Here is an 18479-nt window from a genome sequence, read left to right on the forward strand (position 1 = left end):
GCCGATGATTCTAGTGTTTAGGTATACCTATATCCTGGGTATAACCTACCAGGACTTTCTCCAGAAAACCCTGTACGCGCAGCCGGCGCGGAATCAAACCACAAGATTAACGTGGACTAACTGACTTTATTTTCGTACATCCCTACTTAAATATACCCTACCGGTAACTCAGAGAGAGAGACATTTCTCCACTCTCTGCTTACCTTACTAATCTCTTAACCTAATCTAGTACTGCTAAAGTACAGGCGGCGTTTTGTTTATAACACAAAAATTGTTTATTTTGGTCGAGTTTGTTTGCCGGTGGCACAGCAGAAGGCTGCGCGAAGTTCTTTGCCACCTATGGCATAATCTGTTGATACATAGAGTGTTGACAGAGCCGTTTGCGGTCCTCTGTCAAGGGAACCAAATGTTTCGCCTGACTAAAGCATAGCAGAAGGCTATGCCCTCCTAGGAACAAAATTAAACTTTAATTATAAGGCTCGTGACGGAGCATTGGGTTCTTCGCAGGGTGTGACGTCACATCTGCCACTCCGCCTAGTTGGCCATTATCTAGAAAAGACAATGGTCACACGGTCCGTCCTGACGGCCGATAGGTGTGTTTTTCTCTTTTTTATTACAATTATTCTCGCGTTTTTATGCAACTATATACACCGTTGTTTTTTTATAATATGTTTTTTTTTTCTCTGGCAAATGAAATTCTGTTATTCAAAACTGTAGCACCGTTTTGAGTTTACATTATCATACATGACATTTTCCTTATTTAGAATTAACAATTGCTTGCTCGCCTGATGCGCTGCGTCGTGAAGATATGTGCTGTTCAGCTGTCGTAATCCAGCGACGGGCTACAGGGGGTTTGAAACGGGAGGGTGCGTCTGGCAGTAGAGGTTCTCATCGGTTGGTTGTGGTGTCATCTGGTTCATTCAGTTTGCTCTTTGCTGCCTCAAATTTGACATTCAGTTTATCAGTTTCACCTAAAACGCAAGAGAGTGTCACTTTCCGGTAATGGTCTGGTAGCAGTTCGATATTCCCAATAACCGATGTTAGAAGGTGACTTTTCTCGCAATAAATACCCGGTGGGTCGTGCTTCAGATATGGGAAATGCACGTGTGGGTGGTAAAATGTGGGTTGATAGTAAATGTAGATTCGTAGTTGATCAGCGTTAATTCCGTAACGTGTTTTAATTGCTTCAATGCCACGTGTTTGAATATTTTTCAGCAATGGTAAATGAGTAGCGTTTAGATCCCGCAATGACTTGATACCTCGCTGGCGCACTAAAGCGAGTAGATAAAGTTGTTCCAATGTTTTACCATCCCATTCTAAATCCGGCAACAATATGAAGCCAATTTCCTCTGACGGATCCTCAAAAACTATGCGATCCTTCTCTTTCCGATGCTCTAGTATATTGTAAAGCCACTCTAAGCTTAGCTGCTCCTTTTGTATATGAGGCAATGTCACGGTTTCATAATCTTGGGCAGTTTCTTCCACCAAATATCTTTTTTGGGCGGAAAATTTCACAATATGCCTCTCAGTAGCGGGATATATGATTGTCACCTTGATTTGATTTACTTCCGGATCAGCAACGCACAAAAAATTTCCGTAGGTATCATTAACAAATTCCGTCCTCAGTTGGGACGTGGTTAAGGAAAAAAACTTCTTTCAACGGCTGCTATAACACCAGTTGCACTACTTTGCACACTTTCACTGTTCTTCCGACAAGTTCGTCGTGACGTCGTCAGAATTAGCTTTCGTCACCATGCTCGTTTGATGACGCTTATGATTTTTCAGCTGCCCCTCAGTGAAGGCCGTCTTTTCCAACACAATGATCGCGTAATCGTCACGCGATAGGCTTACAAAATGCCCCAACAGTGGAACGCTCTTGTGTGTACTGTTATTGTTCAGGATGCGAACAGGTACGAAGCCTGCCAAATCGTAGCTACGGCTGGTTGGATTGTTCACTCCATCTTTCACCATAGACACCCGCCGTTCGACTCCCCACGCAACCGTCTGCTTTCCTTTTTGCGCTGTTCTGGGCATCATGGTATGCCCCATCTCAGCAGCCGTTGTATTAACCTCAGTCGTCTTCGATGATCGTCTCGTTGTCAATTCTTAAGCAGGTAGCTGCCCTACTTAGCAAGTGGTGCATTATTTTTTTGCCATTATTTTATCAATTCTTTTTTGGTTTCGTTACTTTTTCCACTTGCTGTTTAAAATTACTGTTCACTCGCGTACGGGCTTCATTCTACACATTCTACATTCTATTATCTACTCTAGGCTTCTACTTACAGTCTAGGCCCGTAATTTTCTTATTTTCGGATGACATACTTTGATTTTTCTTCCCCTACTAAGTTGTACATCATTTGTATTAGATTTGATTTAGTATTTCAGTATTTGATTCATCTGATTTTACAAATATAACATTCAATTGTGCATTGTTTACTTCTTTTCCATTATGCACTCTCTAACTTTGATATTTGATGTTTTTTTTTTTACATTTAAAATCATTTCGACACATATTGATCCATTTATCTGTATTAGGCTTTTACTTTCCGCTTTAAAATATCAGTCTAACTTGTCTTGTGGCCCATTATTAACGCTTTTGTTTTTCATCAAAAAGAGTTCAAATAACTTTCTTCAATTTAAAAAAAATAGCATCAATTCTTTGCTTTGGTTACATATTTTCTTCATTTTGCGTTCTTTCCATATATTTTCCTCCTTCTTCTTATAACAGTTTTCAATAAAAAAATCTGTTTCCGCACAATGTATTATTTTTTCATTTCTCTATTTTTGTTTCATCATGTTTTCATCGAACAAACCGCATTGGTTCAATCTTTTCTTTTCCTTTGTCAAGTATTTCCTGTCTGATTCATAAATAAATCTTTTCATTGTACAAACCGCGTTGATTAAATATTTATCGTTTTCTTCTGTCTTCATTTACAATGTTCATCTAATAACTGGCGTGTTCTTAACACCTCATATCATCTTCTATTTGCACCTAAAATGTCCCGTCACTTTCTCATCTGCTTTATTCTTTAATCTTTTGCATCTCTTTTTGAATCTGTAATTATTTAATTTTCGATTTGTCTCTTGCTACTGTCATACTTACACTACTTACACTTCTCCTGGTATGCAGTAGTCTGCATATTTCCTCTCCCCCTTCCATCCGAAGGTGCGACCGCCCGCTCTAGTGATTCCTGAAAGATAAGAAGGTTAGGAAATAAAAGAAAAATCTCGCACACTCACTCATTCTGGGTTAATTACTCCCTTGTTTACTCTTTCAGTCAGCATTCACCTCAACCATTCCGGGTTAATTACTTCCGATGTATACACTCACACAACCTTAACTAATGAAAGAATAGTTGGAATCCCTTAAAGTCAGTAGTCTTTTCGTCTGGAAAGTTCAGCCCTCTTTTCAAATGTCTTTCCTAGTTCTATTGTTGTCCGTCATTTAAGTCATCTCCATCGCAAAAAAAATCCCTATACAGCATCCATCGATTTTCTTCTTCGTTTTCCTTTTAAGCCAATAGCTATCAAACCTCGTTTTCATGAGGTCTTTTGTTCACTATAATTTCTTTCCCATGTTAACATTTGCATTTTACAAAAGAAAACAAATGCTGTTCTAACTTCTTTCAATTTTTTTTATCCATTACAACCATCCAGATCATTCTAGTAATTTGAATTCCCCAAGTTTTTTGTTTATTTAACCTTTATCGGCGGGGTTCCTCGTCCCTCACGCCTTCATTCGTATTTGAATTTTTTCAACTGTGTCATGCCATTTGACTAATATCATCAAAGGCTGTATATCTTTTTCGGCGACTTATTCCATTTCTTCACGCCTTTACTTCAGTATGCTTTCTTCCGTTTGGTTCTGCCTATTAATTCCCGTCAATAGAATCATTCATCTTTTTCGGCGACTTTTCGTATTTCTTCACGCCTTTACTTCAGTATACTTTTTTCCGTTTGGTTCTGTTTATGCACTCCCGTCAATAAAATCATTCATATTTTTCGGCGACTTTTCGTATTTCTTCACGCCTATATTTTACTTTTACCTTACTTTTTCATACAGTTTTAGGTGCTTGCTATTATAACTCATGCCATCCAATATCGTATTTCATTAAATATATTCTGTCCGTTAACCTTGAAAGCATAGTTTAAGTTCATATATTCAGTCATAATAACGCTTAAGCCGGTTATTATGAACTTTTTCTAAACGATTGCCGTTTCTAATTACTGTGGTCATTTCGCTTGGAATGTCCACTACTTCATATGGTCCTCTCCATATGTTCTGAAGCTTTTGGCCTGCACCAGTCGCTACGGCCTTCACTAATACTTGTTCACCCCACATGGGTTTGTAATCATTAGATGATCTGTCGTAAATTTGTTTGCGGTTCTCGTTACTCCTTTTCAGGTTGGCTTGTGCGTTTGCATGTAAATCGTAAAATATTTTCTTCATTTCATGTGTGTATGCATCATATGTCATCTTCTCCACTCCGTTCCGCTTATAGATTGAAGTCGAGATTCGAGCTATCCGTCCGTACAATAATTCGAACGGCGTATATCCTGTGGACGAGTTTACTAATGTATTGTATTCGAACGTGAAAACCGGTAACAACTCGTCCCATGTGTGCGGCTTTCCGCCAATAAATTGTCTCAAATACGTTTTTAACTCGCGGTTCGACCTCTCTACTAAGTTAGCCTGTGGATGATACGGGCTAGTAGTAATTTTCTTAATCTTCAAAATTTTGCACACCTCTTTCATCAGTGAGCTCACAAAATTTGCGCCGTTGTCTGTGACTAGTTCCAACGGCGCACCGAATTTACAAATATAATTTTCTACGAAGGTCTTGGCTACCGTATGGCTTTCTTGATTCTCCATTGGAGCGACAATTAGGTATCTCGTCATGTCATCCTGCATGACTAGACCATAACGGTTTCCCATATCGGACTCGGGTAACACTACTATATCCATGTATAATTTCTCGAATGGCTCCGATGCGGTTGTGGTGATCTGCATCGGTATCTTGTTTGATCTTCCAATTTTGTTCTTTTGGCAGAAATCACACTGCCGAACGTAGTTCTCGATATCCCGTTTCATCGTAGCCCACGTAAAAAGTGTGCCAATTCTCTGGCGCATTCGTCGCGCTCCTACGTGCCCTCCTAAGGGTGCATCGTGAAATTCCTTTAAAATTGTTTCCACTTGATCTGGCGCAATTACTGTACGCTCGCTATTAGCATTATATAGTATTAATTGTTTTTCTAGCTTACCCGCTAGGAACTGAATCATTTGCAGAACCTCCTGCTGCTTGATTTTTCTGAAGGATATTAGGTGAATGACCCCGGCTGCCTTTACTGCCGCGGGGCTCTTATTGAAGCTATCCAAAAATTGTGAAAAAAATTTCCGGCAATCGATTAACGAATTTTCGCCGCCGTCTACTATGAAACCGCCTACTTTCTTGTCTTTAAATTTGAGTACACCATCCTCGACGTAATCTTTTAGTCCTTGTGACAGCTGATACAGTGTCTGAAGTTCTCTGTACGCCGTCCGACTGTTCAAAATGACAAGACGAGCTTCGATATTCCTCTCGTCCAATATTCTCTTCGAGACTTCCACCGTCTCACTTGGTATCAGGTCATTTGATAATGCCTGTGAAAAGTCAACATATGAAATGTTGACGAGTTGTTGCTCATCCTCGTCCTCAGCGATGTCCGCAATGTCTATGGCACTCAAATCTTGTATTGTGCCGTTCAAATCATCCGAAGCGTTCTTCTGCTGCTCTAGCAGGCGTTTCTGCTGGCGCGTAATCATGGCTATCTGCCTGTGGGGTGAACTTTCTGGCCCCTGACACGTCCCATCTGACAAACGTGACAAAAAATCGGCGACTATATTTTCGCTACCTTGTTTATACCTGATGCTGCATTCCAAACCCTGCAACTTTAGTCTCAATCTTGTCAGCGTTGGAGATGTCTCTTTGAGCCTCCAAATCGCTATAAGTGGTCTGTGGTCCGTGTAAACGATAAACTTTTGACCAAAAATGTAATGTTTGGAATATTCTATGGCCCATACAATCGCCAATAGTTCCTTTTCTATGATATGATATCTGGTCTCTGCACCTACAAGTGCACGACTCGCGAACGCGATCGGCCGGTGCATGGATTTTTCATTCGACAGGACGGCTCCAATAGCATAATTGCTAGCGTCTGTCGTAATAACAAAAGTGTCTTGATAATCTGGCCGGACTAAAACTGGCTCTGTAATCAGCGCGTTTCTAAGGAATTCGAACGCTTCCTGACATTCTTTTCCCCACGCAAATTTAGCGTCTTTCTTCAACAAATCATTCAGCGGCTTGCGCCTCTCCGCGATGTTGGGGATAAACTTCCCGTAAAAATTTACTGTTCCCAAAAATGACCTTATACCTTTTACGTTTGTGGGTGGTTTAAGGCTTTGAATGGCCTTAATATTTGCATTGGTGGGTTTTATGCCTTCTTCATTAACGACGTGACCCAAATACTCCAGTTCCTTTTTCAAAAACTGACACTTTGACGGTTCTATTTTTAAGTTACGTTTACGCAAAGCTTGTAATACTTTTCGCAAGTTATCATTATGGTCGGTGATAGTGTCACCGAAAACTATAATATCATCGAGGTAGACAAATGCTTTCACGTCCCCTATCTCAAAAAGAACAGTATTCATAAGTTTTTGGAATGTTGAGGGACTGTTCTTTAACCCCATCGGCATTCGTGTAAATTCGAAGTGGCCTTTGGGAGTGGAAAACGCCGATTTAGCCGCATCTCGGCGGTCTATCGGGACTTGATAGAACCCCGATTTTAAATCAATTGAGGAGAAATATTTTGCTCCTCCAACATTATCCAATATCTCATTTATAAGAGGTATTGGGTATACAAACGGCTTGGTAACTTCGTTCAATGATCTAAAGTCTACCACAATTCTGTATCTTTTATTACCGTCAGCATCCGGTTTCTTTGGTACACATAACACCGGTGCATTCCAGGGACTAGTGCTGGGTCTAATAATACCCTGCGCCCTCATTTCATCGATTTCCTTATCAATGTGCCGTTTCGTGGCCTCCGGAAATCTATATTGCCGCTTATTGATAGGCACCTCCGATGAAGTTTCTATCGTGTGTACGGCGGCGTCAGTAGTGGTTAACCTGTCGCCTTCGAAAAAGAAAATATCTGCATAGCTTTCAACTATATTCTTTACTGTCTTGAATTCCCTCTCAGGCAAGTGCGCCAAATTTAACAATTGTCAGCTTGTGCTCCAACAGGTCATAGTCAAGCCTCGAGTCTAGGTCCAACTCGGGCATTATAGTATTCTTCGAGTCAAGAAAATTGTTCTTCGGCTCTTCATTTCGATATGTTTGGTGCTCTCTATTTATTTCGCCTTTGTCTACGTCAGCCTCATTGCGGGCTGTGTTGCTAGTATCTCGCAACATGTTCTGCACCATAACTCTATTTCTGGCTGCCACATAAACATGTCGACTAAGGACTTCGTCTTTGGGCATACTCCACGGACTCAAGTCGTCCGGACTTCTGTTTCCGTTCTTCTAACACTATGTAATCAAAATTATTTCCTATTTGAAGCGTATGCTTCTTTAAGAATTCTGCTCCGATTAATCCGTCGCTTGGCAAATTTTCTAATATATGAAATTGCGTAGGGATCAAAAAGTCTGCGACTTTTAAATCCAACATAATTGTACCTGAGATTCGCACAATGTCTTGGCCGATACCTCCAAAAGTGGTTACATCCTGTGTATTTACCGGTACATTCAAAAGATTCACAATGCGTGCATTAATTATATTCGCACATGCACCTGTATCTAAGATCAGGTTCAACGTAAATTTGACATTCTGCTTAGCCAGTAGGGTTAACATTAAGTGCCCTCTGACATCGTAATATACTCGCTTAGCCACACAAGCACTGTTGTCTCTTATGTGATTGCATGCGGTCCTCCAATCGGCTATTTCTATATTGCTGGGCTCATTGGTACATCTCCGCCAGTCAACATCTCCGCAAATTTCTGCTTAATCCTCGTTAAAATATTCCTGTGCAACAGGATCCAAAATACCTTCTTTTTGCAAATTACTACTTCTTTCATTAATGTTGGCTACTATAAGCATTTTCTGAGGCATCCGGGTATACGAATTCCTGTACCTCCTATCAGTTGGTCCATTTTGACCATAATAATTATATTTCCAACCATGGGCGTAGTTCCCTTGGCTCCGTCGGTATGATCGCGCTGTGCGATAATTGTATTTGGATCGATTACCGTCGCTAGATCCACATATATTGTTATAATTGTTTTGCTTGTAAATTATTCTATCTCTATTTTTGTAATTATAACCTTCATTTCTTCCAAGACGGCTGTTGCTATAATCAGCGTCTTTGTGATTAATTGTAAAAATATTTCTGCTACTATTAAATTGTCTAAGTGCATCGCGCTGTCTTTCGACCAATTCTAGGCCCTGAATTCTATTTTCTATTTCCGAGATATGATTACGCTCATGGTAGTAATCCTCTAAGTCGTCTAGCAGCTCTTCTAACTTAAATGCTCGTTTACCTTGAGCAGCTTCTTTCAATGCGGTGTCACACAAACCCGCCATAAAATGTAATCAAAGACTAACTATCATGCATGACTTCGTACAATTAGTTTCGTAGGAGTCGATTTTCTCCTTAATTTTCAATGTCCTCTTTTTATAATCAGAAAAGGTCTCATTCGCTTCCTGTTTCAATGTTTCTACTTGATTTATAACTGCCTCGATGCGTTTAATACCCCCAAATTCCTTTAATAAATTCTGCTTAACCTGTGGCCAAGCATTTGCGTTAATTCTATGTATTGCGGCAGCAGCTCTGCCTTTTAGTTTTAATAGAATAATATAAACCAGTGGAGCGTGTGATACTCCTTCTGGTATCTCCCGAGCAAAATGCTCGATATGATAAACGAACGCTTCTAGTCCGTCTAGCGATCCATCAAATTCTGGGATGCACTGCATGGCATCTGCTTTTGGAAACGTGTACTCCATTATTAATATAAAATTTTATATATATTTCTTAAAAAAACAATAAAAGGTACTGCGGAATAAATACTATAAGACTATATAAGGCTTATGTAGCCTTCTTCTTTTTTTCCTAGGTATCACTAACGATTCTGTTGACCAGATGTGATAACGTAGCGTGACCGACTCTAATTTCTTCGTCACGCCATCAAAAAATCTGAACACCAAGTTCCGAACCATTTAGTGTCAACGGTTCAACGTTTATCTTTATTAATTAAATAAATAACTTTAGGTTTTCATAATAATTAAATGAATATTTAAAAAAAATCATTTCTATTTAGTGTAATTAAATTAATCAAAGATTGTAAATGTTTACATTAGATGGCATAAGGTGCCATTCCTTATTCATGAAATAATATTTTAACGTAAACTTCCGACATTATATATCTCTGCCGTCGGTTACTATTTACTCTACCGGTGGATATGTCACCATCGCTGCGCGCGTTGCGCTTATAGATGTATCCATTTTTTACCCTCTTAGCAATTCACCGCTACTGGTAAGCCATGTATGGTAGCAAAACGTTCTTGCCATTGGCCATTAAAATTGATGCTTACAAAATACGACCTTGGCCGTGGCTGGCACAGCTGATCGCAATAACACTGCAAAATTCATAAACAGAGACAGCGTACCCGACAAATAGTACAACTGACTAACTTTTGTATGCAACGTGTGAGCGCGCAATTCGTAGTTACCGCTCTCACGCTCTTTATTGGACATTAATGAAATGCGACTTAACCCCTTTATATTTGCTAACGATAACGTAGCCACCCGTGTGCTAAAATTCTCTCTTAGAATAATTAAGGTGAGTTCCATGTGCGCAACTCTGCGAGTATCTGTTTGCGTTCTTAAATTCGATTTGCTAGCGGTGTTACCGCCCGTTTGCTTCCCGCTCTGCCACTTTAATTATTTTGTTGGGCAAATGAACGAAAATCGCTTGCGTGCACTTGTCGTGCCGAGAGTTTTATTGCTTGCCGTTTGAGAAATAAAATCAACCGCGCAGCAGCGGCGCGAATTGATTGTTTATACAAATTGGCCTCTCGACCCAAGTAGATGTGATAACCTGTAAATCGTTATTATTACGAACCACTGAAGAATTGTTACGATTGTAGTTCGCCTAATGTAGTCTCCAAGGTCATTTATGTCTCCTAATGTGTATCACTCCGTCGTTCTCTTCTATCGTCAATAGCTCCTAAATGGTTTTAGATTTGATAACTTTTTGTTCTATCAGTTTAAAAAAAAAATTCAATAGATGTTAATTCACAAATTTTACTGCGTCGAACGATACAAAAAAAATACTCTTCCGTCAAAATTTCAGCTGCAATATTTAAACATAAATTTTTCTTACTGTGTGCTTCTCACCCGAATATCCTTGGTATAGGGCCGGCCATTGTCGTGGACATCTCTACTTTAATTTCCACTACGTAACTTTGGCACCTTCTTAATACGACAATTCATAGTTGTCTGGCTATTCCAATATGTCTGGCTGTTCCAATATGTAGAGGCCGTAGAGGTGTTAATAAGTCACTTACTGCAAGTGTTTCTTTTTTTTTTCCCCGGCCGTTATCATTAACTGGCTAATTGCGAGATTTGGTTCCGTTCTTTTATCTTTGGTCTTCTTCACTTAAGACATAAAAAAACACAATAGGGCACTTTAAGTTTTTTCCGCTCTTTTAACACTTATTGAAAGATGGAGTTAGAATTAATTACTTGCAAAACACTGTAATTGTTCACCGACAAAACCGAAAACCGTATGCGCATTCAACAAACCGTTCAAAACACAGAAAATGCTCACTTGATACTTATTAAAATCAGTTCCCGGCGTGGGACGACCGCTTGTCACCAAATGCGTTAACCACAAATGTCCTTGCAGGGTTCTTTTCCTGAACCGCCTGTCACCAAATGTGTGTACTCCTATCTTCACGATTTTCTAGTTCAGTTCTGGATGATGAAAATACAAAACGCGCAATGCGCAGCACTTCAGCGACAAAATAGTTGCGCTTTCACTTAGTTTACTGCTACCCTCACGATTTTCTAATTGAATTTTAAGTCCACTCGGTCTTTAAATCCACTCAGTCAGAACCGGCGTTTGTTTTTCTTTCGCTGTCATCACATGTGTAGGTATACCTATATCCTGGGTATAACCTACCAGGACTTTCTCCAGAAAACCCTGTACGCGCAGCCGGCGCGGAATCAAACCACAAGATTAACGTGGACTAACTGACTTTATTTTCGTACATCACTACTTAAATATACCCTACCGGTAACTCAGAGAGAGAGAGACTTTTCTCCACTCTCTGTTTACCTTACTAATCTCTTAACCTAATCTAGTACTGCTAAAGTACAGGCGGCGTTTTGTTTATAACATAAAACTTGTTTATTTTGGTCGAGTTTGTTTGCCGGTTGCACAGCAGAAGGCTGCGCGAAGTTCTTTGCCACCTATGGCATAATCTGTTGATACATAGAGTGTTGACAGAGCCGTTCGCGGTCCTCTGTCAACGGAACCAAATGTTTCGCCTGACTAAAGCATAGCAGAAGGCTATGCCCTCCTAGGAACAAAATTAAACTTTAATTATAAGGCTCGTGACGGAGCATTGGGGTCTTCGCAGGGTGTGACGTCACACTAGTTCTCCCGTTTTCTCTAGTAGAATTGCCTGCCATTTCCAATAATTCTGCAGCTACCGAAAACTTCACATCAGCCACCAGATAGAGAGGTGCTTAAGTATCAACGCGCCCAGCGCGATCAGCCAGAAATTGAAACCCGGCTTTTCTTTTCAGTATCCACCGTTCATGTGGTATCGGTACAGTCATGGAATGAATTATTCATAAAACACAAAGCGCGTGTCAAAATCCTTTGCACAGTAACACGCATTACCGTGATGTTATACTGTTGCTTGTCCCCAAGCAGCACATATTGTTGCAATTAAGCAAATGCAACTCTCAATGCAGCATTCAAAGATTGTAATAATTCGCATCATTTACTTCTATTCAACTTGTAAATAACCGAAAAAGCGCAAGAGGCGGAGCCTATATGCAACTAACAGTGCAAGGTGCAATCATCATCAGCATCGATAATCGCTGCAGCATATGAAAGAGAGGAGAAATATAATCAATTTTGTATACCATTAGGCTCTCATTACTCTTCGGTGATGATGTCGCGAAGTTTCATGTAACTACATACATTATAAAAACCTAAATTAATCCACCTAGCGGTCAGACCCAACCTTTCTCATTCAAACTATTATTTGTAAAAATAGATTCACATGAACGCTTCAATCCAATAAATGTATATTCACTCTCTAGGTTCTAAAATATTGATGTTGTAATCTATACATATAAAAATGTAGTCCGGTCTGTTTGTTTCTTTGATTCATATAGGCTCGAAAACTACCAAACCGATCGACGTGAAAATTTGTATGTAGGGGTTTTTGGTCCCGATAAAGGTTCCTATGATAGTTTGAGACCCCTACCTCTTCTGGAAAGGAGGGGTCCAATACAAATGAAACATAAATTTCTGCACAACTCAAGAACAAACAAAGCAAATAAAACCGAATTTGGCATGTGGATGTTTTAAAGGGTAAAAAATATGTCCATAATGGTTCGACGCCCCTCCCTCTTAGGGAAGCAAATGTTTCTTCACAAATTTCTGCACATCTCGCGAACTAATCAACTAAATGGAACCATATTTGGCAGGTGAATATTTTTAGTGGTAACAAATATGTTCCATAATCGACCTCAGGCAACATTTTGAATTGTAAGATAGCAACGTCCGAATTCTGGAAAACAGCCAAAAATAGACGATTTCCTCCCAATATAATAAAATCCGGATAAAAAAGATACACAAGAGCTAAATTCGACCACAAACACCATTTGAATTCTAAGATGGCGACTTCCGGTTTCAGTAAAACAGCGGAAAACGACCAAATACCACCCAATATGGGTATTTCCGGAATCGTAATGATGCACTGGAGCCATAAATCGACTTCAGACACCATTATGAATTGTAGGATGGCAACTTCTGGTTTCTGGAAAATAGCCAAAAATGGCCGATTTCCGTCTAACTTGAGTATCTCCGGATCTAGAATGATACACAGCAGCTGAAATCGACCACAGACCCCATTTTGGATTCTAGGTTGGCAACTTCCGGTTCCTGGGAAACAGCGGAAAAGGATCGAATAACACCCAAATTCAACCAGAATGACGCTCAGAGGACAGAAATTATCTTAAATACCATTTCGAAATCCAAGATGGCGACTTCCGGTTTGTGAAAAACAGCCTAAAATAACCAAATACCGTCCAATATGAGTATCTCTGGAACCAGAATGATGCAATGAGCTAACAATTGACCTCAGGCACCATTTTGAATCGCTAAATGGCAACTTATGGGAAACAGTCAGAATGACCAAATAATACTCAACATGGATATTTCCGTAATCGAGATGATGCATAGAAACCAAACACTTGACACCATTTTGAATTTAAAAACGACCACTGTTAGTTTCTGGAAAACAACCAAAATAACTATATACCTCCCAATATGAGTATTTCCGGTGTCAGATTGATGCCAGAAAATTTGCTGAAAATGACCGAATACCACCCAATATGAAAATATTCAGAATTATGGCGATGTACAGAAGCCGAAAGTCAAGGATGTTGTCATTTCGATAAACCATCATTTCAAACGATTTGTCTTTTGACTTTGATTATATCCTATGGCCGATTTGTCGTGCATTTGCCGACTTTAAACACATCGCAAGGAATTAATGAATTTGGAACGTTCAAATAGTACAAAACCACATTTAAATCATGTTGAGACCACATATATCAATCAAAGCAGGTATAGTTTTAACTAGCCTTTGAATTTCTTCTCATTTCATAACTTTTGAGCCACATATCAAATTGTTATGAAGTTTGTTATTAGTAAGTTTGAGAGATGACTCGTTCGTATGACACTAGTTATGTTCAAATAAGTCATGTAATCTTTGAAATAATAGACTTTCGTTTTGCCTTTCTCCTAGAAAGGAATAACAATCACTTGCAAAACCGAAGATATAAAAGTGCATATACCATGCATATACCACTCGACTCAGCTCGACGAGCTGAGCATTTTCTATATGTGTGTGTGTGTGTATGTGCAGATTTTTATTCTCACTCACTTTTCTCAGAGATGGCTGGACCGATTCTCATGAAATTAATTGCAAATGAAAGGTCTTGTTGATCAATAAGACTCTATTCAATTTTATTGTAATCGGATTTTTATTTTAGAGGTTATGTATCAAAATGTAAAAATCATGAAACATCATTATCTCACAAACCACACAACCGATTTGAACAAAATTGGTTTCATTTGAACGGGCTACCTGAAAAACCCTTAACTTTTGAACTTTATGAAGATTGATCTTGTGGTTCAAAAGTTATGTAAAGAATCGTGTTCTGAAGACTATTTAATCTCACTCATGTTTCTCAGAGATGGCTGAACCGATTTTCATAAAATCAGTGTCAAATGGAAGGTCTAGTTGCCCCATAAGACCCTATTCATTTGTTTTGCCATCGGACCATTACTTTGCCTGTTATGTTTAAAAATGTGAAATCCAGCTATGAAAAGGAACATATCTCGAAGACTACTTGGACTCACTCACTTTTCTCAGAGATGGCTGACCCGATTTTCACAAAGTAAGTGTCAATTAATAAGTCTAGATGCCTCACCCTATTGAATTTTACTCTAATCGAACTGTAACTTCGTCTGTAATGTACCGAAATGTGAAAATCACGAAACTTCATTATTTCAGAAACTACACAACCAAATTGATCAATATTGTTATCAGATGAGCGGGCTGGTTAAGGGTTAACTGATGAATTATGATTGAACACGTGGTTTCAAAGTTTGGCTGCCCTATACGTTCTCATTTCATTTGATTATAATCGAACTTAAGCAACCGTTATGTATTAAATTGTTGATAAAACAACGAAAGTCTATTATTTCAAAGATTACATGACTTATTTGAACATAACTAGTGTCATACGAATGAGTCATCTCTCAAACTTACAAATAACAAACTTCATAACAATTTGATATGTGGCTCAAAAGTTATGGAAAGAAAAGAAATTCAAAGACTATTTGATACTATACTCGCTTTGATCGATATATGTGGCCTCAACATAATTGAAATGTGGTGTCGTACTATTTGAATATTCCAAATTGATTGATTCCTTACGATGTGTTTAAAGTCTGCAAATGCACGACGAATCGGCCATAGGATATTATCAAAGTCAAATAACAAATCGTTTGAAATGATTGGTTTTATCGAAATAACAACATCCTCGACTTTTGGCTTCTGTACCTCGCATTTATTCTGAAGATATTCATATTTGGTGGTATTCGGCAGACTTGGTAAAGCACGCGCCGCACAAGGTGCGGAACGCAAATTGAGCTCTTGCTTGCTAGGTAACACAAGGGTGGTTTACCGCTAAAACAAAAACCGGAAAAACCGGTAAAACCGATATTTTTTTCAATACCGAAATACCGGTATTGGAGAGGCGAAAAACCGGTATTTTCGGTATTTTTCTTAAAATTGAAAAGAACACTTGTCACAATTTTCATAAATCATTGTAGGGCTAATGAATGCTACCAACTCAGGTAGGCGTTAAAAATCATATGACGGTGTATATAATAAATATATTTACACAAAAGCAACATTGAACATATCGGGTTCGCCACAGAAGGCAGAATCACGAAAGGCAGAAGCACGAAAGGCAGAATCATGAAAGGCAGAACTCTATGACCGTACACAAAAGGCAGAATATTTCAAAAGGCAGAATTTGGAAGGGCACGAAAGGCAGAATCACTGGTAGCAGAACCTGACTCACGATAGCCAAGTGCGAATCCTGGTCACGGTAGCAAAGCTGTTACTCTACATTTATTATTTGATAACCAGTTTTGATGGAGGTGCAAATCAAGCCAAATTATTAGATCCGAAACGCGCCAACTGGTTTGGCTCAGGTCCTTAAGACTCCCACGGCATCGCGGAGAGTAATTTTTCGATGTTAGATATAACTTACACTAGTCTCAGCGGCTTGTTGGTTATAATTAACATAAAACAATTCATGTGGCGAAGGCGCATAACCGAGGACAAGGAACCGAGGCGGCACAAAGCCGCCGTGGTTTCCGCGGTCCAAGCCGGCCGCCGACCCGCCGTCGGAAGCGGCGGCCTCTCGCATACAAACAACTGATCTACTGGTTTTCTAGGATTATTCAAACAGCTTTTCTTTCCCTTAGGTAAGTCCGAACGAGCAGTAGCGAGTAAGGACAGCATACACTTGGACAATAGAGTCGGCCAAAGGCCGCGAGTGTGTGTTGTCAAAAAGAAAATAGACCATTTTTTGGTTCTGCCATTCGTGCTCTTTGAGATTCTGCCATTCGTTATTCTGCCTTATGAAATATTCTGCCTTTCGTAATTCTGCTTTTCGTAATTCTGCCTTTCGTGATTCTGCCTTTTGATTTTCTGCCTTTCGTAGGAGACCCATTTATTTTCTAAGTAAAACAGCTAATCTCTATACACACTCATACTTACAGGGGCAACTAGTGAGTTTCGAACCTACTAGTCAACTACAAATTCTGAAAATCATAGTTTGAGGCAGCAATCACAATCATGGTCGCGAAAAAACGCAAGTCATTATTCGTTTTGTGCTATTTCAAGGTAAAACTAAAAACATAAGATAAAAATATAAATTTGGATTAGGAATTTATTTTTTGTTTGGCATCTCCGTGTGCATTGCACAGGTTGAACCTTGTTATGGACAAGTTGCTCCTGATACAAAGTGTTTACAGGATGAAATAATCAATCAATGAAGAATTTCATCCTTAAAATTACTGTCCCTTGAAAAATTACATTTAAATAGCTATAGCATGGTCAAAGCTTCGTCGCCCATACCGCAGTGGATTTTATTAGCCATATTTCTAGCGGAGAAAAATATTTTCTCAGGTTCAACTGAACAGACAGATCCAAATAGAGAAGTATTTACCTTCGGTTCCTTTCGATTCTTGTCTGATCATCATTTTATTTTCTTCTTCATTCATTTACTCTTCTCAACAGTTTCAGTTTCTCTAAGAATTTTGAAGTCATTCACTAGCTTAAAACTATGTTTGGCGATGTGAAAGAAAATTGAAATAAAAATCTGTTTTTTTTTGTTCCTATGAGTTTCGAAATTATGTTCTTCGTAATCATATCACACGATTCATTCATTGAAATTTTCCAAACACTGTTAAATGTATCTGGATCGTATACCACAAGAGATCAAAACAATGGTCGCAGTGCACATAGGAGCATTTCAGTCAAAAAGCTGGCCAAAATACGAAAAAATAATTTAAGTGTTCCTCGTGCTATTGATCCTTTTTGCATTCTCTGATACTTACTACATTGTTTGCAGCCCATCTTGAAATTTTCTGAATTGTTTACAAACGACAGTAACTATCATAACCTTGGTATTAGTTAGAGCCCATGAATAAGTCACAAAATGTTCTACGAAAAATATAAACTTCTACTCATGTTATTATAACTTTAAAGTGATTTTTGAGCGTCAACGGAGTCGCTTTAGTTCAAAATATGACAAAATTGGTAGAGCTTAATCATGTAATTGTAAAGTTGGTCGGAAGCTTCACATTCATCAAAACGCAAATGCTAAGAGAAAATGTACCATTGGATGAGTTGAGTTACGCAGTTAACATGACTCAATGATCTACTGGAAGCACTGTGGTTTCCAAAATATTCATATCCTTTTGAAGCGAGTGATTTAAAAAACGCTTTAAAAACGCAAAATCAATAATTGGCAAAAAAGTATTCACCAGAACAAGCTCTTCCTATATTTGTACTCTTACTATATTTGTGTCGAATTTCAGAGTGATGGTGATCTAACTTGACGAAAACTTGTTAATAATAAGTTTTTATGTCTAAATATAAAGTTTAATAGAGATATAACCATTTTAAAAAACATTAGAAATGTAAATGATAAACATTTCAAAAGGTCCTATCTGCTTTCATCGTTTTTCCGAAACGTCTTTTCATTTTGGAAATGTTTAGCTTAAGTAACTCTCCCAAGCGTGTTTTTTGTTCAGATGCTAGAGTTATCCCTCCGCTATCTACTTGTGCAAATAACGTGCCAAAAAAGATGTTTAATAAGTTGCGGTGATTGAATGAAAGTGACCGATCAAAAAATCGATCAAAGCAGATAGACCTTTTGAAATGTTCCTCTAGATTTGCTATCTGAAAACTCATTAAAAAAATTTTGGCCAAGTTTTTGTTCTACGTACTCCTATGTGCAATGGTCTAAATCTTACAAAAAAAATCTGGATCGTAATAAAGCATATGTACTCACTCATAATTGCAAAACCATAGTTATGCAGTGACACGTC

At 38.8% G+C, this 18479-nt stretch overlaps 2 protein-coding genes across 2 annotated transcripts in view; one reads left to right on the forward strand and one right to left on the reverse strand.

Moving 5' to 3' along the window:
• LOC129729990 (uncharacterized) overlaps positions 1-18479 on the forward strand; it is a 329594-nt gene that overhangs the window by 44922 nt on the left and 266193 nt on the right. The window lies entirely within an intron of this gene.
• On the reverse strand, positions 499-2034 carry LOC129728747 (m7GpppX diphosphatase-like). Its single transcript, XM_055687199.1, has 2 exons — positions 1703-2034; positions 499-1621 (listed from the first exon to the last, which is right to left on the reverse strand). The coding sequence occupies exons 1-2, from the start codon at positions 2032-2034 to the stop codon at positions 889-891; spliced, it is 1065 nt and encodes a 354-aa protein (XP_055543174.1). The 3' UTR covers positions 499-888.

The sequence above is a fragment of the Wyeomyia smithii genome, chromosome 3, assembly GCF_029784165.1.
Source record: "Wyeomyia smithii strain HCP4-BCI-WySm-NY-G18 chromosome 3, ASM2978416v1, whole genome shotgun sequence".
Taxonomy (NCBI): Eukaryota; Metazoa; Arthropoda; class Insecta; order Diptera; family Culicidae; genus Wyeomyia; species Wyeomyia smithii.